Raw genomic sequence first — 26,481 nt, forward strand, 5'->3', positions numbered from 1 at the left:
AATATTGATGAACGGCACCAAAAGGGGCACCATATCCTTTCGCACGGTCGATGGCGGTGGCTTAAAGGGAGAGATTTTAATAAATGATTCGTATCGTATCGAGTTTCGGGGGTGATCCTTTTGCTGAAGCCTTCGGTAAACACAGCTTGCCGGACGAACGGACGGACGAACGGACACACAAAACGGTGAGAGATTCGTCCTGGACAGGGCAGAGAAACCGCAACCGAGGCGAAAAAGGTGTCGAAACTAATGTCACACTTGATCGGAACTGACGTGCGAAAAAGGATAACACCACCCACCACCCCCTATGTGAGGTGAGGTGTGATCGCGTCCTGATGGAGCCAAGCTCATCGCAAGGATACGCAGGCCCATCATTTATTATCCTTTCGGGTTCGTGTGGGGCGAGAAAGGCGTATTATTTATGCCGGTTCCAAGCCGACAATAATGTATCCTTCGAGCGGGCTTTTTTTTCTTTATTTCGCCCACCACCCGAAGTCGTTGACAACCCGCCGGGGGAGGAGTGAGTCGATAAGAGGCGTCATTTCGCTGAGCAAAAGAAAAAAGAAGAGGGTAAACGAATACAACACCAGACCGCGCATTCGTCAGCACACCATTCGTCGGAGTCGCATTTCCAATGTAAATATTAATATTAATAAAATATTACATTTTATGGTTCGACGAAATTTATGTCCATTTTCGTTTGGCTTTCTGCTCGTTCTCGCTTTTGTCTTTCGGCCCGCCCCGGTTTATATGTGAGCCTTTTCGGGCAAGGAATGTTTGTGGGCAAGAAACAAAAACAAACAACCCGCCCGCGGGAAATGATGCGAAGTCGCGCGAACGCCTGCACGAAGATTAAAGAAGGTGGCAAAACCCCATTCGTAGGTGTAGGTAAGACTGTTTGATATAACTTTTATACGGCCGTGGAATAAAAATGAAACGCTTTTTATTGCCACCAAAAACCGGTGCACGGGAAATCGCAATCGCCCTCTCCACCTGGGCGGTTGGTCATCTGCCGCATGCTTGCATGCTTTTTTTGTTGCGTTTCATTTCACACAGGATGGCCCTTAAGCCGTGTCGGCACAAGGCGACTCCATATATCATTCGCAAAAACCATCCGGCGTGTTGGCGGGGGCGACATCAAACTTCATTCCTTTCGACCTGTCGTCCTGTCGTTCTGTCGTTCTGAGCTCCAGAAAAAGGACTTCGGAAGGGAGTGTCAGCAAAGTCCTGCACACTTTATCATCGCGCTCGCAGTCCTTTCGTTTGCCATCATCGACGTGATTATTATTATTGCTATCATCATTATCATCGCCATCTCCCGGGTTGGCATCGGTGTGAGTGAGTCCCTTTTTGTTTTGCCCCACGGTGCCAGGACATCTCACATCCAATCACTCACACCGTATCGTTTGAATCGCACATCCTTGGCATATCCTCATGAGAAAAAGGGAGAAACCCTACGTTTGGTCACCGCCCGGGGGGGTTTTTATTGTTTATTTATGGAAAATCTGTTTTCCTTCGTTCCGGTTTAATGTGTTTATTAGCACCGCAACGCGTTCGGGTGGTTTAGCGTGCTTCGGGGGGGTTTTTTTCGCAGCCTCTCTTTCGAAATTCGGAAATCATCCGTCGTGATCTTTCGTTATATGGCGCCCGGATTGGTGGGACAAAAACAAAGGGTGACAGACCGAGAAAATTACTCACAAAAAGGGACGAATCGTGACGTGAGAACGGTCGGTTACGCTTCGAGGCTCTTGACCTGACTCGTTACTATTATATTTTCCCGGGATTTTTGGGTGTTTCGGGCGTGCTCAAGAAGTGTTTTTTTTTTCGAGGAAGAACTGAAGGCAATTTTCGAAAGCCATGACGAGCGCTAGACATCGATGAGTTCGCCCAGATGCTACCGAATCATTACCCTTTCAGATCGGCGCATTCATGCGTTTCGAATGTGGTGATGGGTATAATAAAAAATAGCGGACCCGGCTAAATATGCCCGCCCGAGTTGACCTTTTCCCGCGTGTAAGCCACCGTTTGAAACCCCCCCCCCCCCCCGTCGTCAGCCAGATTAAGTAGTTAAACGCGGCCTTGCGACTCGAGCAGCTTCGCGGGCAGCAGAACAACAAACAGCGCTCAAAATCGAACGAGACACTGTTTATTGTGTTATCGGTCGTTTTATTGGGCTTGTTTAGAGGTAGGAAGAGAAAAAACGAGCAACAATCGATGCGATCGCTTCCAACGCAAGATCGCTCCTTTCTCCGAGCTTTTTTTTTTTTCTTGTTACACACATGCAAATGGGAACAACAATCTGGCGATCAAACGCAAAGCCTACCATCAACGGATTATTATCGGATCGCTGGCCGGCCAATAAAGACCGGTTATGTCCTCACCCGGGACCCGGAGGATCCTCCGGGTGCGTCTCCAACCTGCGAGACTGGGAGGGAAATAAATTTCCCAATCCCACCGACCCCGGGTTGTTATTCAAATAAGCGGCCTCGCGGCCGAGCTGAAGCCCTCTATGGTTGTCCTACGGATCACAGCGAAGGCGCGCGCGCGATCACGACGAAAGGTGAGCTGGGTATTAGATTTTCATCAAAAAAAAAACCTCCCCAAACGTCCCCAAACAACCTCTCTTTGCCCCGTTTGGGGAGAAGATTAATACCGCTAATGGTCATATTTTATGGGCCACTCGGCGAGATCGACTCGATTTTTATCGATCGCTTCTAAGGCGTCTATCGAGCGCTCGAAAAGCGCGGTCCCTGGTGCGGGTGTAATGGCTCACTCCCGGTCCCCCTGATTATGCCAACTGTCGATGATGATGATGATGATGATGATGATGGTGATCATGATCGAGCCCGGCTAACTAGCAAACCACCATAACGCGGTTTACCGTTTATCGACCGGTGGCGAATGTTTAAAACCGATGTTGGTATTAATTTTATCGATCGTTTTTTTCTCTCATTTCGCCGCTCTTTGGGATATGGGAGTTGATGTACATTTCTTTTTTTTCTTCGCCTCGCTGGCTCCGTGGGCGCTGGGTTGGGCTGAGCGGGCCTGACTCGTAAAACGTCGGTAGCCTTATTTGCTGTTAATTTATGATCGTGTAATGCATAAATCAAGGCCTTTCGGAGGGCCACCGATGGTCGCCCATTTTTTTTTTTGGTTTTTCCATCACGCCCCGTTACCCAGCGATCGTGGTCAAAATATTAGACACAGCGCATTTGGGACTGCTTGAAACAAGGAGAACCTTGAAGACACACACACGCACACGCATCCGTCATTCCATATTCTTTCTTTTCTTCCGGCGTGCTGGAAGGCACAGGCTTCACGCTTGCGTCATACTCGTCAGCTCCGGTAAGCGAGCGGTTAATGCGCACGGGACATGACACTGGTTGTTAAAACTTTGATTAATTAATAGGCTTTCACGTCGACCGTTTCACAGTTAGCACACGTTGGGTTCGGTGTGCGCAAACCCCCCGTGTTACAGGGCTCCGGTATCCATGAGTTGAATTTTTTTTTTCTTCCCCCAACCACGAACTGAAGTCATGTCATGTTGTAAGCCGCTGGCGTCAGTTTCTCGTCTCCCCAACGCCAACCGGCGTATTGTTTTACAATTGCAAACTAATCCGCAACTGGCGTGTGCACACACAAACACACACCCTCCTGGGGGGGTGGGCTTGATCACGATGGGGGTTGTAATAAATACAACCCACCCACCCACTCGAGTCTAGGGGCTTGAGAATGCGAGATCGTTGCTACCAAGTTGCTGCTGCTGCTGCTGGTTGGTTGGTTGGTTGTTTGTTCCCTCGCTTAGTCAGAGCAAATCGATGTAATTGAAGTCTGCACGAAGCTGCACGAGAAACCTATCACTCTCGTGTGTGTGTGTAAAGGGTCGGATGGCCCACCCACCCACCCAAGGGGTGGTGAAGGGATCGAGAGCGCCTCGAAAGTGACCTCGAAAAGTAAGTCTTCTGTCTGAAATCCGACACGCATTTGGGGAAAGGCTACAAAACGCCCCCATCCCAGCTAAGTCGCGTCCGAAAAGGGGTTTTGACGAGTGGTGGCCATTGGGCTGTGAGTTTTTCTAAACTGGGGCGATGGTCTTTTTTTTTTGTGTTGCACCCTCCCGTTTTGGACCTCTTTCGAGCCGCCATAATGTGAAGCAAAAATCCCCACGACCACCGAGCGTTGGGAAAAAAACTCCTGGTTGTCTGTAAAAACGGTACACCGATCTGATTGCGATTTTTCGGCGATGGCGTGAAAACTAGACGCGCATTTTATTTGCCACCATTCGCCGGGTTGGGGTGCAATCGAATTATAGCTTGGTTCGATTGCACCTTAGTCACCCATCGGTGGGTAGTTGAGTTATTATTCCTTCTACTGTTTTTTCCTTTTCTTTTACTCGCGGAAAAATCTCATCAAGCGATCGAACCAAACTCGGGCAATAAACGGCCACGAATTCGTTTGGCGAATTCGCGCGGAATCCATTTTCCGATGGTTGCGTTTTGGAAACGCATCTCTAGCGACCCCTGAACCACAAGCTAGATACACACACACACACCGAGAGGATCGCTTCCCGGCAAGATGGCCGGAGGTGTTTTCGTTTTGTTTCTTTCCCCCTGGGCTCTGGGAATGGGTCGTAAAATGGCAACAATATACGCTTGAAGCCCCGGCTGGCTGGCTGACTGGCTGTTCAGCGTTCGGAACGCGCTCTCGGTTCGGATAAACGGCTGTAAAGAGCGTATTTAACGATTTATTATCGGGCGAATGTGTACGGAAAGGCAGGGGAAATACAACAACAGCTAGGTCGAAGAAGAAGGCGCAGAGAAAAAAAAGCAAACGCACCCGGGTAGTAGTACATAATACAACATGGCCAAACAAGTCCGCTGAGGGGTCCTAGGGTGAGGTCCTGATGCGAACGAGCGGGGTGCGCCGAAGAAGTAGCAGGGGTTGGTTAGGAAAATGGCCAAATTTTCCCGAGCCCCGAAAGCCCGGAAACCGTGACGGTTACACGGCGCATGTGATAGAACAAATATGGTCTTGTTAGATTTTTAGGGAAAACAACCAAAAAAAACGCACACACACAGCCACACAAACCAGCGATGGTGCCATTGTGCTGGATGTGGAAATAAAAACGTCAAATAATGCCAGCGAGATAATTAATTTTATTCAAAACTCCGCTGGGCACATTCGCGTTCAGCCAGAGCCAAAGCCCCTGGTAAAGGTGTGGCGTGGTTTGGTTTTTTTTGGTTTTGGACCCTCTTGGAAACACACGCTGTTCGGGAGTGACTCGGGGAAATTTTTCCACTCCTGGCATTCACACACACACACAGGCAGGCAGAAAAGGCAGGCAACCAACCAAACACCTTTGCGCACGAGGGTAATTATGGCGTTGATGGTGATGTTCCACGGAAAGCGAACGTCGGAAGGCCCTTGACGCCTTGACGCACCGTGCGAAAGGGGGCGATGAAACACGCAACCCAATGGGGTGGGGAGGAAGCAGGCACCGAGAACGAGAGGCGCGCGACAAGCGGGGCCGCAGTCCGTCAGTTCCGCCATTTTTAAACACGGATCTGATAAGCATTAAAACATGAAAATAACATTAAATCTATACTTTTTCCGGCGTGCTGGGTGCTGGAAAGAGCACCGCGCGGTGTTTCGTTTTCCCTGTTTTTTCCGTGGCTTCCGTCGGGGAGCGTAAGGGCAGCACAAAAGGGCCCGGCATTTTAACCGTGAGCGATCTCGCGTGAACTTTTGGGCAGCTCATTTTGGCCGCGTGTTTTGTGATTTTTTTTGTGTGGAATCCAAAAAAAAAAGCGGGTGTGTCAATGTGCGGCGAATGTTGAGTTAAAAGGAGCTTTGATCGATTTGAAGGAGATTTGAGTAAGCTTTTTTTTTTTCTTTGCTTGTGCCGTGCCATTCGAGTGGAGGATATTCACCCCCTTAGGGCAGGCTCAAACATCGGCTCGAAAAAGGCTATGTAAAACTATCGGCTCAGCAGTCAGGACACTTGACGGGAATCCTCGAACCACCCACCTTCCTCACACACACACACACACGGCGACAAGCCACCCCCTCCCCAATAGACACGTGCTCGAACGTGTAAAATCAACCATTGAAAATCCAGCGGAAAACAAGCAAAAACCCGAGCTGAAATCTCATTACGCGAAATAACATTATAATTCAATAAAAAAAAACTCATACATAACACATGTACCGTCGATGTTGTGCAGCTTGGGCGAGTGGGAGTAGTTGCAAACACACCTGGGTGGGCAGGAGACACGAGTGGGAAGCCCGGAAAAAGCCTGTCAGTCGGTTTGTAATGACATTGTCCTACGGCTGGGGGCTTCAGGAGGCCGTTGGGCTTTTGAACTCTTTTTTTTTCGCCAGTTACCACTTACCACGTGTATCCTTTTGGCCACGAGCATCCTGACACTATTTTCCCTCTTCCCTGGGGGTTGGAATCAAACACACACACACACCCACACACCCACACAGCATAGTTCTGTCAGCTGTCATGTTTGCCGATTTGAAGGCCCAACATGGCGGTCGAACGTGAACGAGACTGTGAAAGCAATACAAAAGACACACGCTATTTCGCTGATTTGTTCAACTCGCGAGCACTGCACCGGCGGGCGGCAGAAGCCGGCATTAATAAGCTGTCAGTCAGCATTAACAGCGAAAAATTGCATTGCATAAAATGCAACCACCATTAGCCGCCGGAGTCGCTCTAAATAACATTGTACGGCGTTGGCGTTGTGTTGTACCCGTCCGCGAAATTAATTGAAAACCGATTGAGTTGTTTTCAAACCGTTCCCCCCAGCTGGTGCTGGAAAACTTCATCTATCTTTGGAAAAGCCTCCCGACTGTCCGGTTCGTGATTTTTTTTTGGCCGTTCATTTTTTAATCTACCCAATTCAATCGAACGGCATCGGGGAGATTTTGCTTCATTGAACCGTCATAGTTCGGTGTTATATATTCGCTGGGTTTTTTTTTTCTTTCATTTTCCAACCGATCGCGCCTGAGCGGCCAATTTCACGCGCTGTTTTATTTTCACCATTAAATGGCGGCGATACACGCGGGCACTTTTTTTTTGTAAGGACCCGTCCGGAAAGAGAAAAGCTCGCATTTCAACCCAAACTCCAAAGAAAGCAAACCTCCCCAGCCCACTCCGACAGGCAAACAAACAAACAAACAACCAAACAAACGAAACACCGTTGTCGAACAACGTTTCTCTCATGTTTTGTTGGGATCGGTTGTTCGAGTCGCTTGTTCAGTTCTCACTTTCACGTTAGTTGGCATTTTCGATGCCTTCGTGGCGCTGTTTTCGCTGTGGCGCTTCTTTGTTTCCGCGGATCTCCGATTGCCTGCAGCACGCTTTTCCACGTCGATTGGCGTTGCTCTTTATTTTTTTTTTGCTTCGCTTTGCTTTACCGGCAACTCCAGCCGGCAGGACCGACGGCACGAAATATGAGCGATTTCCCACCATCCTGGCCCGCCGACGGAAAGGTATCTAAAAATTAATTTAGCGCTCAATAAGCTGTCGGTTTGAGCGTGTTCGGTTGGTGATAATTGGTTTGTTTGGCGTGTCTGAAATTGGGAACCTGAAAATGTGGTGCTGTGGTTGCGCTGGTACGCTGGTGTTGGTGCCTTTTTCCTCGCCTCGACAGCTTTGCTGGTTTTTGTCCTTCCGCGACCCAACCGGCGGGAGGTCCCGTTTGCCCCTTCGAGAGAGTTGGTGTTCCGGTTTCGGTCAATTTGCAGCGTCCGGAAAAACGGTTGACTTTGCGAGAGCTGCATGAATACATTCGTCACCTTTCTGGCACACACAACGGGACGGGATTAGCAGCCGGGATCGGGCCTCGGGATCGACTTTTTGGCACAAATCTGGCCGGATTTTGGAACCCGAAAAGAAAAAGGCAAACTGCATGCACAAACATTTCAATTAGCAGCACTCGATCGCCCCGGGAGAGCGAACCTTGCGCCATATGGCCCTTTTTGGTAAGGTTGAGAAGCGTTTGACAGCTTTGAAGAGTGTTTAGATTGCCCTCGTTCAAGGATGGTCTGTTGTTTTTTTTTCTTCGCTTTTGACAGCTGGCAACCTGGGGCAGGCTTCCCACCCGAAACTGACCGTTACATTCTCGACAACCTCTTCACGTTGACACGCCGCTCAGGATCAGCTGCCAGGGACTGCCGCAGATCAACGCATTCCGGTCCCTAAATTGAGCCATTGCGCACGATCTGATCGATCTCGCGGGCACAAATGTAACGATCAGTGGCACTCCATTCCATCTCGAGAGAACTCGATCACTTAATCGCAAAGGCGAGCCCCAGCAACACATGATATTGAATATCGCTCGTTGCCATCGCGACGCCGTTTCATCGGCCATCTTGGGCGACTGCGTCGATGTCAAATTACTTCAGCTTCGCTGCACAAAGCCTCCATACATCAGTTATGCATGACTGGCTTCGGGGTTGCGGCTGGGAGGGCAAATTAATAAATGGCCGCATTGCGAGCGAGGGTCTGTGGGGGGAATAAGAGTACGAGTGAGAGAGAGTGAGAGAGAGAGAGAGAGAGAGAGAGAGAGAGCGAGAAGAAGCAACGAGATTGAGTGGGGAAGAAATTCAGCCAACCGCAGAGAGTGAGAAGGAAGCGAATCGATCATTACAATTAATGACTGCCCTTTTGGGCTAGTTTTCGTAGCGTTTCCAGCGAAATGGAGCTCGCTTGTTTTCTGCTCTATCTTTTTTTTCTCTTTGTCTTTCTCTCTCTCTCTCTCTCTCTCTCTCTTTCTCGCACGTCGATAAAGCGATCGCAGATCAACGCAGTCATGCTGCTGCTGTTGCAATGTCCGTTATGTATCATAAACTTATGCTGAAGCACAGAGATAGAGTGAAAGAGAAAGAGCGAACGGGCGCATATTTGCTTGCGTGAAAGAGCCACCCCGATCGAGGGTCGATTATTTGCCCGTCCTGGTCTGGTGAAACTCTTCAGGTTGGCTCTAGGCAACCGAAGCGTGAACGTCTAGTTTCGTGTAGTTACACATGTATCGAAAATTATATCCCAAACCCCGCCGGCTTATCCGCTTTCGCTTGCCGTCCTTTTCGCGCTCGCAATGACGCAGCCAAGCATTAAAAACCAGCATGGTTCGGGGTCGTTAAGAAGATCACTACCGTTTTTGGAGTGCTGAATGTGGCCTGCTTTGATGCCTCCATTGTATGGTGTATGGTTGAAGAGAAGAAAAACACACACACACGCACGCACACACACGCACGCGTCTTTTTTCACCCCTTCCACGCGTTCACGCGCATTAAGCCCTTTGTTTAGCCCAATGTGCGATGGAAGCATAAGAAGGGAGCATAATTGCTGGCTGTTCGCTTTCTATGTTGCACGTTTATGCTGTGTGTTTTTTTATTCCCTCCGTTCGCGAGCTCATCCCAACGAGCTAGAGGCTGGGCGTGGTCTTCTGATCGAGCTTTTCTCACCTCGCCTTTTATGTTCACCCTCCGGGGCCGGAAGCATAAGCGCTGAAATATATGTGCAATTAGGCACGAAGAAGCCCTTGGTGGGGTTTAGACCCCGATCCCGGATGCATTCGAGGAGATTACAAAAGTCACCCAGTCACACACGCAAATCGCGCGAACAAAAGGTTCCTTCTTCCCGCGCCATTGCGCTTGTGTGTGTGTGTGTGTGTGTGCTCTGGTTTGTGCTTGTGGAAGCACAGGAAACGGGCGCCGAGGAGACAAAACTAGTAGTAAACATAAAATGTAAAGCGTAATCCGATTATAATATTATTTCACGGTTCGGACAAAATTTTCACAAACAAACGACGAACGGGTGCACGAATGGCAGTTGGAGAAAAACACAAGAGCGCAGAGTGTGTGTGTGTGTGTGTGTGTGTCGGCTTTAAACCCCCTGGGAGGGCACACACACACACACACGGGGTTGGCAACGGTACCGAAAGGCTTAAAAAGCCGATTGTCTTTTTAAGGCCCATTCTTCGGTCTAAGCTTCGATGTAGCAGGGTCGGTTTTGGTGCCAGGTCTCACCGAAACAGCGAGCCCGAGGAAGCCACCTAAATGGCAGCGCCATTAAAGGCCTGACGGCACTGGTGGTTGTGGTGGCGCAAGGACACAAGAACAGGAAGTTGAGGGTGCATCCGGTCGGGGACTTTGGTGTGCTGAAAATTAGACTCTCGCTGGGCGGCCGGTTAGTTGTGTGTGAGAACGAGAGAGTGAGAGCAAAAAAAAAACGACTCACTGGAAAAAGCGATCGAAATCGAACAACTTCAATGAAGCCTTGGGAAATGGGGGAGGAATACAACACCCCAAATGGCAGCGCCATAAAACGACACATCCCTTGGTCTAATCCACACGCCGCCATTGCGGTGTTTTTCGAGCGTGAAACGCGCGCCCGCGCGTGTATATGTGTTCTTTGAGGACATGCCGTGCCACGAGAACATTAGGTGAAGGCGCGAAAAACCCTGCTCGCGAAGATGCGTTACATCGTATCACCTTGTCCTTTTACGACACCTTCGTTCGCGTTGGCGTGCTCCAGAAGGTGTACGCTAGCGCATAAAAAAAACCCCGTCCATTCGAAGACGCCACACACACGACGGAAGTTGTGGGACGCGAAAACCGATACGGCTGAAAATCTGGCTGAAAATGTTGTGCAAATAAAAATATTTACCCAGATGGTCCAGGGGTGTCCGTGACCGAGCTCTGCTGCGTCAGGTTCACGCAGGACGGGGATGGTTTCACCCATAAAAATCACACATATTCGATTATGGCAAAAGAAACCGCCAGCGCTGCACACAGCCCAAAAGGTCCTCGACACGAATGGACGAGTGTTTGATTTTATTCCCCACATATATTTCCAACCTTCCATGGCGTCAGGGTCGTCGAGACTCACCCCCATCCAGGGTGAATAATGCACGGCAGTAAAATGGAAATAAGTGGCGCCATCTGGCGGACGGGGACGAACATAAGTAGGCGGTGGTGCTCTGGGAAGGTCCTGAGGCGAGGCATGGCGCTTGTTTAATCAATAGCATTATTTAAAAGCACTTTGGCGCTCCCACTCCCACCAGGCGTATGGGGTGGATTTGAACGGCGGTAAAACACACGCTTGTGTGAGCAAATTATGTGTCACGCTAGTTGTCACACTCACCGTGGGGGTACGTGCGGTTACTGCGTGTAACGCTGGTTGTATCTCTTACCCTATACGTGGGTAGGGTTCGCTATTGAATATCGATCGCAAAAATGCCTCTTTTTGGGGAGCGTAATTAGTGCGATTTTCCTAGCGTCCGTCATGAGTCAAGGCTCTTCCTGATCGTAGCTGGATGGGCTTTATCGAAGTTGTGTTTTTTTTTCTTCACCCTCCCCCCCCCCCCCCCTCTCCATCATCCACCCCCACAAAGCCCATCCTTCCCCTGCACAGCGTTTTCAGAGCGGGTTTCCAGCTTCATTTCCACTTCAAAAGCTCGCTCGGTGGTGTTGTTCTTTTTTCCCCGCTTAAACAACTCGTTCGCTCTAGAGGGTTCTCTACACCATCGTCGAACCGGGCGACATCGTGTCTTACCTGCCGCGTGCGTTTCACATTCACCCTTCACCCTTATTTGCCCGGAGGCTGGCGGCCGTTCAGCCTGTCGTCATCGTTGCTGAGCGATCGTATCAAGATTCCGAGATTGCTTAGGATGCTGAGATCAGGCCAGGCCGCCAACACACCCCCTTCTCGGCTGGTTGGGTTGTCGTCATCGTTGTCGTTATTTTAGTGTCAATTTTCATCCCTACAACGCTCCCACCGCCACCGGCAGCGTCGAGCGCCGGCAAAAAGGTGTTTGATCTTCGGTTGATCGATGGAACGGGAAAGAGGGAAAGGGTGTTGGGGAGAGGGATGAAAGCCTCCCGCAACTCACCTGGTGGCTAGGGGCGGGTGAGGGGGAGGGGAGGTTAGTGCTTCGTTTGAATAAATAAGCGCTGGGAAACAAGAATTTTATTGAAAATGGCCATTTGTCGATTCTGTTTCGTGCGCGTCCTTGCTTCCAGAGCGCTCGCTCACTCGCGTGTGTGTGTGTGTGTGTGTGTGCATGATCGTGTTGAGTTACAGACCCCCGCCGGTCAGTGAGTGAACAAGGGTTGAGGAGAAAGACGGCACCACAAATGACAAAATAAAATATTAATAAAACACAAGCCGCGCGAAGGCTTTTCGTTTGTCGCACGCTTGGACCCTTGAACTGGGCCCTGTAAACGCGGCCCACATTGCTGCCGGGCTCGACCAAAATCCAAGGTGGCGGCGACCGTTTTGTGAAACTCTATACACCACACCGCTCGGGGATGGTTTCGTTTTCCTTATCCTTCGCTAGCGCGGGCTGCCGACTTTCTTTCCACCGTCAAATTCCAACGCAAGGAAAGCGAGCTAAGCGCGAGCTAGCGGTCGAGAGCTTTTCCAGCGTTCCGAAGCAGCCGCCATTTCACTGATCAAACGATTGATCGCGGTTGGAACTCCGAACGGCTGTGAGGGTGGATTTATTATCTCTCCTCGGTCGAGGTAATTGAATTTTATGTTCAATTTATTTCACGCACCCGATTGATGCGGGTTGCTATTAATTTCAATTAAACTTTAATGCTCAAATTCGAGCGATTTTTTTTGTAGTTTGAACCTCTCTCCCAACCAACACACACGGTACGACCGAATGTGAAAAAAGGGGGTCTCTCACATCGTTCCATCGACCAGTCGACCGTCTTCAAACGGCGTGTCGAGCACACGCTTCTCGAATGGGAAATTCAATCAATTTCCTGCTTATCAATCAGTCAACTTATTGCCCGGACATCGGGCTGACAAACGGGACAACGGACAACGACACAAAAACACGGCGTACTTTGTGCGGAACACAAGTCAAGTCGTACAACAACGTCGCTCTGCTCGGCCAGGGAAAACACCCCGCACTCGAACAAGCCCGCTTCCTTTTCGGTTTCCCTGGTGCCCGCTCAAGGTGCTAGATAAGTGTCAAATAGGTGAAAACGAGCTTGTTCACTCGAAGGGTCTAGCGGGGAATGATAGATCGGCCATCACAGCGCGTCCAGCGATAACGGCTGTCCGTGAGCCGTCGGCACCAAAAGGGCGGTAGTTTGATTTTTGATGTTTAGGCTTGTACACTTGAGTGTGCTTCCGGAAGGTGCTGTGGATTGCTCGCAACACACTCCTCGTTCAAGGTGTGTCCGTGCTCGAGTTGCACGAGGTTTGAGGAATTTTTGAGACACACTAATGAACCGTATCGTCTTCAATTATTAACCGATCGCGCAATAACTCTCTCTCAATAGAAGCGTAAAAGCCCCTGCATTTACCATCGATAGAGCAGAATTCAAATCAACACAAAAACCGGGGATGAATTTAGTTTTAAAAAAAAGGTCAGCCTACTGCGTTGCACAGGGCAGAATGAACACGTTTATGTTGCCGTCCCGAAGAGTTGGGCAAATATTTATTTCCTCACCCGAGCCGGAACGCTGCAAAACGCAAAATCACAACCACCATCAACGCGAGCACTGTGTAAATATCGAACCCGCTCGAGAAGTCACCCTGGTGTGGCATTTGCACACGTACCCCTTCGTATCTGATCCCGTAAGTGCTTTCGACTGCCCGTTGCACATGCACATATGCACGCAGGTTTCCGTTCTGCAAGCGCGTGCAATCACGGGCCTAATTTGAGGACATCGCCACATTCCACCCGAAGCGAAGCGAACCCACTCGATGTGGTCTCGGGCTGTTTTTGCCTTGTCACGGAACATAACCACAACCAGACCGAACGGCGACATAATCAGCGCGCGTTCATCAACCGACGAGTCCGTACAATGTTCGCCGTGTCCGGTGGGTGATAACAAAATTTTAATTATGTTTTAAATGTTAAACGATACCAATAATATTATTCCGCGAGATGGTGACATTTAATGGATGGAGTTTGGGGTTAGTTTATCTGCCTTTGCTGGTGGAATAGTGAGCAGAAGTATTTAATGATGTTGGATAAAGCTCTATGTCATTCTCGGGTTTGAACACCCGCTTTCAGCAGCTCGTTAGAATTAAACAACATCAAAGCACACTGCGATTTGAGCTCAATAGTGAGCGTCTTTCGATCGAGCTATTAGTCCAAGTAGCCCATTTAATACCTCCCAGGATGAGGAGGAGGTTTACACAACCGTACATCACCTTGGACTGCTGGTTGATGTCGTGTTGACCATCGCCTTATTGTGGAACATCAACCACTCTCGCACCGGTTTTTGTCGTCCGTTTGAGTCGAGTGCTTGTTATCACTTCCAGCCTGCGCAACACACCGTGCCCTGTCCGTGGCAAACAAAAAAAACGGTGAAGATGAGGTGGTTCTGACTCCGAGTTCGGGCCTGATAAGAAGTCCCCTCTAGGGTCGCTGGCGCGGTTGTTGTTCGCACCGTGTTTGCACTCTCTCTTTCTCTCTCTCTCTCTCTCTCTCTCTCTTTCTCAACCACACACACACACGAACACGGTTATCGATGGCCGAGGACGCGGTGTTTGTAATTACATTAAATTGGTTCACTTTATATGCGTACGTGATTTATAGAGTCAATATTGATAGGCAGCTTTACGAGGAGTCCCGTATTTGCTCATGCGCTTCATGAGCAGCTCGACCACGAGCTTCAGGGGGGCCACGAATCGGGGGGGCACTCTCCACCACCAAGAACCGGTGGTTTCCCTTTTTTTTATCCTGCCACAGGACTCGTCAAGCGAGACTCCCACCGTCGATTACGTCTGTCACGATGGATTTCTGCATCTGACATTCGGCTGACAGTTGCCAATATCGACTGGATGGGGTGGTTTTGCGCCCTTAATCACGTTATTACTGCGTTCCTTCAGGTTCCAAGTGCAGATTCCAAGCGAGCTTTTCTGGGGCAAAGAAAAAAAAATGAACCTCCCTCTTTCACAATTCCGCAAGCGCGCAATAATTTGTATCACAACTTTATGCTGCCTTTCCTTCGTGACGTTGTTAACATCCCTTTTTCTTCCTCTTCTTTTCTCGCCCCATTCCAGAGCACCACACCGACAGTTCCGTCTGCGCCATCGTCCCCACCGACAGCGCCAGTCGCGATGGCCGTTACGACCGTACCACCGAGCGCTCGAAGTGCATCGCCTTGTTCCGCCACGTCAGGACCTCCGACAGGTGGACCCGGAAGTGCGACCGGTGGCGGTGGTTCCGGTGGGCGGTGCTGTGACACGGGTCGACCCATCTTCACGGATCCCATCTCCGGGCAGACCGTTTGCTCGTGCCAGTACGATCTCATCAGCTACCAGCGGTTGGCCAGTGCCGGTATTGCCGGTCCCGGTGGAGTTCCTCTCTCGATGTACAGCGCACCCTACTCACCGGAAACGATGGCCGCCTATTTTCCGGCCATCGGTGCCGATCAGGCCCCGTTCTACGCCAACCCAGCGGTAAGTTCTCGTTCTCGGTTCTCGTTGTAAGTCCGTTTACGGGACACACATTGGGAGATCCTTGCTAATGGCACTATCAGAAGCTCGGGAAGCTTTTCTCACAGTCACGCGGCTCGAGTTGAATCACGGCACGGACATTTTTCGGTGAGCTTTTTCCGACCCCAAGGGAGCTCTGAACGACTCCAAAAAAGGAGAGAAAAAACTCACCCTCTCGTTATGAAACGCCATCAGCAACTCGTGTCATATTGTATCGCAAACTCGCGTACTTCTTTTTTAGCTGTGTCGGATGGATATTTCTCGCTTAATCCAAGCGCACCAAGTGCGCTACTCGAAACAACCGACCGTACAGAACCGACCATCCGATAGGGCACTGGGGAAGCAAAAAAAAACTCACACGAAAAAACCCACCCCCAGTGCTGGACAATCTCGGACAATGCGCGGCACCGCCGGAACTTGTCTTTTTTGTTCTCGCGTGGCCAGTTTTTAATCCTCAACCGTGGGCCGGTTGCTTGTGCGAAAAAAATTATCACTCCACTGTGAAGCGCAGTGAGTGGGGTTTAAAAAGCGAGTAACAAAAAAAAAAGAAGATATCCCCAACATATTTCACCCCTCACACACCCACACACGGGGAGGAGGGCATGTTCTGGAGGTGGTGAAGACAAGGTTTTATTTTTTTGGTAAAAAGCTAGTTTTTCACAGCTGCTATTGAGGGTGGGGGTGGCAAAATGCAACCACAAAGAAAAAAATATCACCCCCCGAAGGCAAACCATCGTAGTGCGGTGTGTATCTAACATGTTCATATGGATGTCGGACAACCCCAAAAGAGGTTGTGTAGGGAGGGGGTGGGGTGGGGGGGGTGAAAAACACCCCCTCTCCCCTCCCCCCCCCTCCCATTGCTATCGGACGATACGGACCGTCATGGGGTCCGGCTTCCGTTCGGCTGCGATTTTGCTTGCGATGCGCCGTTTTGTACGCATCTGTGTCATATTTCGACCCGTTTTATTTTCTTTTTAACGCGCGCAGAGACCCCCTTTTTTTTCCTCTCCATGGCCAGATAACGGCCACGATACATGACCATAACGCGCGGCGCATAAACTCACCCAATATGGCGTCATTAGTGGCGGATTTTGTGTGGGTGTGGGTGGCTTGCGGGCGTTGCGTAGCTGCTAGTGGTGGTGTTCGGTAATGAATTGGGCATCTTTAATTAATGAGAGATGAAGCGAGCGTACGAAATTGTGCGACTTATCTAATGGTGAACACCCGAAACGTGGGGCGTGGGCGGTTAGAAACAAGTAGTATAGTTTCATGATTCTCTCCCTCTCTCTCTTTTTAAACCCCTAAACAACCACGCGGGGGAAGCTCAGGATGGTAATCGCATAATCCGTGACAACCGTGGCCGTCCCGACAACTCAGCCGCGAGAGCGAGAGAGAGAGAGAGAGAGAGCGCGCATGATGATGATGATTGAATCAATAAAAAAATTACCATCGATTAGCATAAATAATGTCTTAATTTAATCAAATGTTATGTTTATGCCTTTCAAATTTTTACCCTGCTGCTGGTGTTTTGTTTTCTGTGTTGTGCCTTTTTTTTCCATTCTCTTCTTTTTCTTTGAGCTTTCGAGGCTTTTTGCAATCCCTGCTCTCACCATTCGGGGATCGTGCGGTGTTATCGAAAAAAGCAAAAATGATGCCTTTTGAGGTCGGCGGGAGGCGAGCGAAATTTATGAATAATGCCCAATCAATTTATGTCGCGGATCGCTTTTAGGCGATGCTCCACATTCCACCGTCCCGTTTCGTTTTCCCGGCATCTCGGCTGGACAGCCAACAAAACGAAAAAACCAGGGACAAAGCTTAACGCTTGCACCTCTCTAACGAGTGCGTGCGTGTTTTTTTTGGTCTTTTCTTTTACCTTTCATCCCACCAACCAAAGTCTCACGGTGGGATTTATTTTTGTTGCTGTCCTTTCCGTTGAATGAAACCGGGCAAACCCGGGAATGGAACTCGTAACATCGCGACCATGAGATGACAGACGCAAAAACGCAGCGGGATGGCTGGCGTTTTTTTTTTTTTGGGATGATTCGAATTCGATTGTTCCACCGGCGATGCCTTCATAAAGCCTGCGATCGGTGGCGTGTTGTGTTTGGGAGCCCTCATGGAATGTCCACACGCTTGCTTGTTTGTTTGCCTTCATCCGCCACCAGCAGCAACAGCAGCAGCAGCAGCTTACATCGTGAGCATGAATGAATATCGCTCGTGGTGCCTCGAGCCCACGGGTGAGGGAAAGGGTTTATGGAAAAGCAAACTAAACAGTATCATAAATTCGAGGCTTGTTAATAAAATGCATGATAACTATAAATTTTTTGACGTTCTGTTTACATTTCATCTCTCGCTTTGGACCTGCTCCTTCGCCTCTAGCGAGGGTTTTTTTAAAGGCAACTTGGCAACTTTTCTTTCGCTTTTGTGCCGCATTCCCATCGGCACCTTCGGTGTATTGGGTGGATGCCTTTGCCTTGGCTTTGTATTTTCTCTTGCCTTCATCGCCTGGTGCGCGTTTCCAACAGTCCGATCGGCTCCTTCTAAACGAGACCATTGAGAGGTGTTAATCCACCTTCGAAAATGGTCAATTCGTTGTGGCATGATTGAGGTTTTACCTTGCGTTTTGGCTCACGTTTAATGATTCTTCGTTTCGAAGCACCGTAAACATATACACGCGGGCAAATCATGCACTTGGAGGCGTATATAAGTTAAAACTACTCTCGTCACTACGTCAACTGTGCACCGTGCACAAACATGCAGCATACGTTCTGTTCCGGCTCTGTCCTCTGTAATTGTCGTATAATAACAACTCGCTTCGGTCGTTTATGACTTAATGTTTGGGTCGCGAAGCTCCCCAGGGCTCGCTGGCAGAAGTGCACCCTCGGAGTGACGATGTAAATTTTTATGAATCAATTATGCATCGACACACACAGCACGCTTTGACGTCTTGCTTTCGGTTTTATGGACTCGCGCCACAGTTCGACCGATCGTAATCGTAGCGAGACGTTGTTCTAACCCGTTGCGGTTCAAAGTGCAGCAGTTTCTATTACACGCGTTTCCGTTTCGTAGCCAATGGAACCCACCTGCCTAATGTGTAGCGCAAGCTGACCGGGATTAACTGGGCTACCAGCGATACAACGGATGCCACTTCCTGGCCACCCTTGAGTGAGGGTCCTTTTTTTTAACGCACTTTCTCTGCTCTTGCTTCTTTCAAGAGCTTTCTCCTAGTTGGTTGGCGCTCCGGTTATGATGAAGACGTTTCCCTGAGCATGCATTTGTACATACATTCATCCACCCCGATAAGTGTCGAGAGAGAGAGAGAGAGAGAGAGAGGCAAAGGAGGCAAGATGGAAATATGACAGCAATAAAAATAAAAATTACGTTTACGTACGTATAATTTATCTTAACCATCTCCCTGACAGCCTCCTGGGAAAATGGGGCCGTGAAGAAATGTCGAAAATTCGAACAAACTCACTAGGGCCCTAGGGGAGAAAGCCTAGAATTCGTTCGCTCGCTCGCTGCTGGGTTGCTGTGATGCAGTGATGGGCACTTAAACGCTGCGTGCATGCATAATTTATGACGAAATCGAGCGATGACGTTTTCGGGAGGGACGTTGCAGCAACACGGCGAAATGGTTTTTTTCTTTCGGCTGCGCTCACGTGAAAGAAAGAGCTGGAGGATGAAGGAAAAAAAAACGACTCTCCGAGATGGTATATATATAGCCTCGAATGTGGAAATTATCTGTTTCCGCATTCACGGTGCATGCGGCATCGTCCACGTTTACGGCGAGGTCTCGAGCGAAAAAGGGCGTTCTACTGCCTTTTCCGCGACCCGGGGCTAACGCTAAGCATATTAGCGTGTTTTTTTTTACAACCTGTTTACGGTGCGGAGCGTAGTCTCGAAGTTTTATGGCTTCATTTCGGCCCTCTTTTGACGGTGAACGGTGGGCGATAAAATCCCACGGCGCCGCGTAAAGGACGCGAAATGGCAATTGTCCCGGCTGGACGTTCGTCCTTTTTACGCCGCGCTTCCTGGCTCGCGGATGTCCGACAATCAAACAAACAATTTCGCGATCGCGTCTTGTGAGGTCTCGCGAAGGCGAAGGAAGCTCGATCGATCCCCAGACGACCCCGGGACGTTTTGTTGTGTATTGTAAACTGCGCTAACATAATACGGGCCGTGTTCGAACACGGATCGCGGCTTACAATAACAGCAACCGGTTGGCGTGGTTTTTGTTTCTAGGCGATCGATCGACACACGATCGACTCCGGGATCACCGCAATCGATCCCCCACCCTGTGTGTGGGCCCTTCACGAAAAGGAAGAAGAAACAAAAAATAATAATGACCCTAGACGTCGGGAAAAGTCCGGGGTCTCGGGTTGATTTGTTTTCCCGCCAAGAGTCACGTACTCGAAATGGGCCACCGACAGCGGACAGCGTATCGGTGTTTATGCTGCAAGTTATCATAAACCACCCAAAAGAAGGGGAGCGATGTTTATTTTCTCATTTGCAAAATGAATGAATGATTTGCGCTGTAGCGCGTAAGGTTTATTTGTTATCCCTTCTTATTGCTCTCTTCTTCTAAGCGTGCACGCGTGCAAACGCTAACACAATCACGATCGCGGGATTGTTGGATAATGCGCACGTCCCCGCTGGAGCACGGTTCGGCCTGCATGTGCCCTCTTTTTTTTCAAAGGGCGATCGAGCGATGTGTGTCCCTTGAAGAAGGGATGTCATTGTGCGCGAAAAATAAGCCACAAACAACAAACCGGCCAAAATGGGACGTGTTGCAGCCGGGCAGTCAGGGTGAAAGTAAAACGAAAGGTTACCATTGACGAGCAACGCGCAATGTCAAGGATTTTGCAGGATTTTCGGTCGGTGACAGGGTGACTCCCGTCTGGCTTTGGGGAGTTTCTGCTTGTTTGTTGATTTACTTCGTTGTTTGTTGTTTGCCTCCCGGTTGGGTTGCCTCGCAGTTGGTGGCGGACACTGGCCGATAACGCGCAAATGTTTGCAAATAGTGCCACCCTGTTTTTTTTTCTTTTTGTTTTGCATTATTATTTTCTCTCCCGTGGGCTATCGTGCTGACACAACGGGTGGGTAATAATTACACCGTGAGCGGGATGAGCTATTAACGTCGCTGGCGGTCGCCGAAGGATCAGCACGGGTGCGATCGGTGTGTGTAATGTTGTTGTTTATGCTTGCAAGCATGTTGTCGTGATGAAGCGAGCAACCAGCGTGTAACGTATCGATTGGCAGCTCGGGGAAAGCGAGCGGGAAATTGTAATACGCTTTTTCACAATGTTGCACTGATCGCCAACCAATCGATGTTGAAGCCCACGATTGAAGAGTGTTTTAACACCATGCGTGTTAAGCGTTTTTGTTTAGGGAAATTTCAAAGAATGCCACGATTGAAGCGTTTCTTGCTCGTATTTCATAGTCACGATTGCACTGGCTCTAATTTTTCCCGCTCTACGTTTGTGATGAATTTTTGGCGCTCTTTACGTTCATTTGTATTTCTTTTTGGTCAGAAAATTGATATTTGGGAATAATAGCTGTTTTAACATATTCCAAAAATCAAGCGTTTTTGTCGACACCCAAATGGAAAATTTGCCATCATCCACTTTTTGGGTGACGCAGTACTCAAGGTGTTAAAACAACATAACAAGAGGTGATAATGACCTTCTTTCGTGTGGTACACATAATTTGGAGTAAAAATAAATCCAAAACGCCTTTCGAGGTCCCTTTACACCTGTGTCACGTTCTCGACTTTTCGATTTTGGAAGTTCTCCATTCTGCAGCGTTTCTCGACGTGTCAGCGAACCAAAGCGTGCCCACGGTCGAGGCTACCGGTTTCCTCCTGGTCTGACCTCATTGGAAGCCCGGCAATGTGGCATTTAGCAAACAATAACAATAACCGGCACAAACGCACGGACCACCGGGAGTTTGCTGGCGCAATATCAGCGTTTCGCAGGAATCGCTCTAATCACTGGCTGGTGTCATGTTCGGTTTTCTTTCCCGTGGAGTTGCTCCTTATCAGACGCGCTGTTTAAATGTCGCTTTGGTTGAGCGAAAGAAAAGAGAGGAAAAAAAACACACACACCCGACAAACATCGATCGCACCACCGACGTGACAATAGCGTGTTCGAAAGCGTGTTGCCACTCGTCTTCTGAAGTCGCGACTGTGAGCAAACGATCACCACCACTGGCATGTGCATAATTTGTTTTCAATAAAATTAATTACGTGTCAGATTCAGTGTAAACGCAACCCACCAGAGAGCCACCGGCCATTTCGCCAGCCGCAAGAGGCCTCGAGATTTGTAGAGGCCACAACACTCGCCGGTTGGCTCAGAAAAATGGTGATAACTTCGCTGCCGGCAGCGTACGATCGCGATCTTTCAGTCATTCCACGCCGCAAAGTGTGTGCCCTTTTTAACCTGCCGAATGCGCCTATCAGCCAGACGATGACCCACGCTCCTTTGGAATGTCCGGGTGTGTGTTGGCACCACCGGAATTTGATGGACACCGAGAGCGACGTGTGATTTTAATTGGCTCGCGCTGAAGACGCGTTTCTGATAGACGCGGCACATGGCGGTGGCCTCCCCGAAAAAACGGTGGCAAACATAAATAATCGTAATTAGGGTTTGTTCTACTGAATCTCGAGGCTCATCGAGCGTCGAGCGTCGAGCTCGCTTGCCCACAATTAGTGAAACCGTCAGCTTGAGCTGCCTTGAGCTGCCTCAGTGGGTCTGTTATCAGAGACTGGCGCCTGCTTTTCGGTGGCGGAATCTGGAACGATTCGTGTCCTGTAAAATTGGCGTTATTTACGAGTACGGCCGCCATTAATCACACACCAGCAGCAGCAGCAACAGCAGCTGAATGTTTGCTTGATGTGATGGCAACAATTGGTGTGCTTTGCTACTGACGAACGAACGAAAAACCCCAAACGGCTAATCTGCTATCTGCTCTTTCTTTTTTTTTTTGTTCTACAGGCTGCGGGCATCGATCTGAAGGAGAACCTCGCCGCTGGTGGCGCTCCGTGGCCTTATCCCTCCGTTTATCACCCGTACGATGCGGCTTTTGGCTATCCCTTCAACTCGTAAGTATCACTTTGCTCAAGAAGGTTTTTTTTTGTTTTCCAAAAGGTGAACCAACACACGAATTAGTCTCTCGTTAATCTCACGCACCCGCTGGCACGCGTTCTCGGTTCTCAGAACACGTGTTTTTGTCCTCAAACCCTGTGGCACATCTTTGGCGCGAAAAGCGGCGCGAAAAGTTGATTAATTAGGTTAGAATTACACCCCAACGCTTTCATGTGACATAGCACAATTTCTAAGCAGCTTCATTACCACCCGAATCAGTTGACGACAAATTTACGACTCGCTCGTGGGGGTGTCTTTCGTGAAGGATGGCAACGTAATGCAGCAACCAACTGCAATCGCCTTTGATCAGCTAACACCCCAACGTCCAGTGGACAACCTTCCACCGAGCGGACGTGTCAGTTGGGTTGGTCTAGTTTAGTTAGTTCGTTTCTTCTCTCTCTCTCGCGCCCGCGCGCGCGTTTCACGATCACTCACTTCAAGAGGCACGATGCGCGGCCTACTCGGATGCATGTGAGTGAAAAGAAAACAAGCACAAAACCGGGCGGCTCCGATAAATTAGTGATTGATTTTCCACCGTCCCAAAGGGACCGACCAGGGCCTTTGACGCCCTTTGACTTGACACGGGCGGGCTAAAAACAACAAACACTCGTTCGCCAAACAAACCGTTTATCAGTCGCCACTACAGACTGACTACGCGGCCGTGTTTGAGGCGTTGAGTGATTTACCGATTTTGTGCTGTGTGTGTGTGTGTGTGTTTTGCGTTTTTTTTTTTCTCTCTGCTTCCGTAAATCAAAAAAGGCCGCCAGTTGACTTTGCGATTTGTCGGGCTGCTGGCGGCATTCGCTTGGAAGTTCGCCTGAAGTGCAAGTTGATGGTTGCGCGAAAATAGACGCACGGTTTGAACCACCACCCAGTTGGGAGGGGGTATTTTATTTTCTTTTTTCAAAATTAATTATCGCTTTCAAAACGGCCGTCAAGACGTGGCGCATTTCACGCCGAGCACGTGTACCGGATGCGAATTAGACGAAGGCCGCTCGCAACTCCGAACGAGCTGACAACAGCGGCGAGTCGAAACCGAACCCGCTTCTCGACCATCTTGGTTGTCGTTACTTTCGCTCAATCAAAAAAAAAACCCCTGAGCCCCCAAACGGGGGTCTCAAACACATGTTGAGGATGTGCGCGCGCGCGCGCTGGCTTTTGGCTTCGGACCGACCGGCCGAGGGCGCATATGAATTATGGATGCGTTTATTATGCCAATTTATTATTCCGCTCGATGTCAATTCCCGGTAATATTGTGTCGCTATCGACACCACCTTGTTTCTGCCATTGTTTTGCGGTAAAGCAATCCCGTTTCCCTGAAGAAAGCAACGGACAACGGACGGCTTACAACGTAGAAGTGGGAAAAGGAAGAAAAATACACCCCCTTGAAAAACCAGCTATCACACGATCGTGTCTGATCCATAATAAGATTCGACAATGGATGGTCGTTATGTGGTTGAAATTGAAAATGAGCAGAAAGTTGCTTGCAGCACCCCATTCGTTTGCAGTTGCATTGATTTAATTGAGGTGTTTTTCTGATAACCGAAGCCCTCATAATTACATCATTGGCCGGGGTTTCCGGTCGGTTTCGTTTCAGTGTCGCGGAAAATGATGTCAATTCCACGGGGAAATCGATCCACGCCACACGCGGTGTCTATCATCTAAATCCCTCCACCAGGGGGTCGATAAGATCTCGCCCAGGTGCTTCCTTCCATTCACGCGATTGCTCGCGGCTCAGGCGTTGGGTTGGGTTCAATTTTTCACCGACGGAGAACCAACCGTCAGCCTGTCAAGCGGGTCACTTCCGATAAGGGCGTGAAATGAAGACAGCGTGTTCGGTGGTCACCAATCCGAAAGAAGGTGGACGATCGCGCGCACACACAAAAGAGAGAGAGAGAGGAAAAAACGAAAACACAAAACCCGCGGAACCGGAAACGAACCACGCGGGGACCGTTTTTCCGCTCGATCGGTCAGCGGTTTTCTCGTGTCACGCTCGTCAACCTTCCACGCGGTCTGGCTAATGAATTTAAAGCCAAACGTGCCAACTGGCTGTGGTGTTTCTTTTTTTCTTTTTCCCGAAGCGAGAATAAATCAATCTTCACCCGGTTGTGTGTGACGGGGGATCTCTAAGATTTATCTGACCGAGCGATCTCTCCATCTCGATCCTCGATCGCGCACCTTAATCGGCGTTTTCTAAGCGTTAGTTGAGGACGATTTCAAATCCACGGTTCTTCGGGACGTGGCACACCTGCACACACACACACACACACACACACACACACACCACGGCACAGGTGACTAATTCTTCACCTTGTCAATGGAACCCGGTGAACTAGAAAGTGAATTTTTGAAACGCACGATCGTTGTAGAGGGACAGAAAAAAAAACAAAAGATCAAGTTACCGAGAGGATGCGAGTTTCCCAGCGGCCCATTGGGAATTGGGTTTGAACCCACGCACACACACACACACACACGCGAGAAAACGAATGGTTGGTGTTTCGGATTGAGTTAACCATTATCAATCTTCGTCAGGGAGGATGTTGCAATTTCCCAAAAAACCCACGCGGCCCCGAGTTCGGTGTACGGGGTTCATTACGAATTGAAAGCGCACCCTTTTACGTCTTTTTCGATCGCAATGTCGGATTACATCGTTCATTGATTATCCGTAAATGAAGCTGCTGTTTTAATTTACATCTCGTGTACTCCCCCCCCCCCCCCTCATGCCAGCCCAAGAAGAGCCCGCTTCTTACTGGCTGCAAGTGAAATGAACACTCACAAAAAACGAAAACCAGTCTGGTCCTTTTTTGCGCGTGTGTGTGTGGGTGCGAGGACAAAAACACAAATCGAAAAACGGTGCGCAAATGCAACCTGCAACCCAGGGCCTCGCTTCTTTTTCGTAATCAGGATTACACGACGACCCCGGGTGTGGGTGGCAGATTTTGCGATTCTCATCGTCATCGAGGGCCTGGGTAATCTGTTCTGCCGAAATCCGACGAGTTTCGTTTGTCTCTCTATCTTTTTTTTTTTTTGTTCTGTTGTTTAATTTCCGAACTCCATCCGATACCGGATAGGAACAACGCATTTACAGCGAAACGGTGCGAAACGCGAGTTGCGAGTTTTGCAAAAACGAGCTTAAGCAGAGTCGTTGGAGGAAGAAAGACAAAAAAATGAGCTCGTCGTCCATCGAACGAAACACATCCCACCCAAAAGGATTGCCCGGTTGCCGTTTCCCAGCGTTCGGATAATGTCGTAGCGTTGTTTGATGAATTTTTTAATCCATCCATTTCCACCGCAAAAGACCGCTCACCTGAATGCATGGGTTTTTTTTTCGAAAGGACCGAAACCGATTACCGATTCCATCGTATGGCGGTGAAAATTGGCGTCCGCTTTTTTCGCCCACGAGACGATTTTCCATTTTCACAGGCAATCGACTCCCGTCGAAGTCGTCAATCTGGGCGAGTTTGTGCTTACGTTTTCGTCGCGCGATCGATCCGCGCGCAAAAAAAAATATAAACGGGGCTCTTTTTGGCGAATAATTGCTTGCCCGCCATTATTTACCATCAAAAGTCAATCAAGCATTGTCATGTGCGAGATTTACTGCTTCCCGGTTGGTTTCAGGTTTAGCGAGGCGGTGGCCCCATTTGTCACAGTCCGTTTTCCAGCGGGTTTATTTTTCCGCACGTCCTAAAATCGTATCTATTCGGTACCGCTTCCGACGCGGTGACGCGAAAGAGCGTCCAAATCCGGGCGAAGAATTATCGTTAGCCAACCATTAGCCTGGCCAGTTAGAAATACAAGCGCGCGCGCGCGCGCGTGGAAAATGATAAATTCATACATATTCCGTCCGGAACTGGGCAC

At 49.4% G+C, this 26,481-nt stretch overlaps 1 protein-coding gene across 1 annotated transcript in view; it reads left to right on the forward strand.

Moving 5' to 3' along the window:
* Nucleotides 1–26,481, forward strand: part of LOC128726950 (homeobox protein araucan) — a 50,485-nt gene that overhangs the window by 15,947 nt on the left and 8,057 nt on the right. The window contains exons 2-3 of the mRNA XM_053820799.1: nt 15,047–15,445; nt 22,474–22,580. Of these exons, the coding sequence (XP_053676774.1) occupies nt 15,047–15,445; nt 22,474–22,580 (506 nt within the window). The remainder of the gene's footprint in view (nt 1–15,046; nt 15,446–22,473; nt 22,581–26,481) is intronic.

Source organism: Anopheles nili, chromosome 3 (assembly GCF_943737925.1).
Source record: "Anopheles nili chromosome 3, idAnoNiliSN_F5_01, whole genome shotgun sequence".
NCBI classification, from domain to species: domain Eukaryota; kingdom Metazoa; phylum Arthropoda; class Insecta; order Diptera; family Culicidae; genus Anopheles; species Anopheles nili.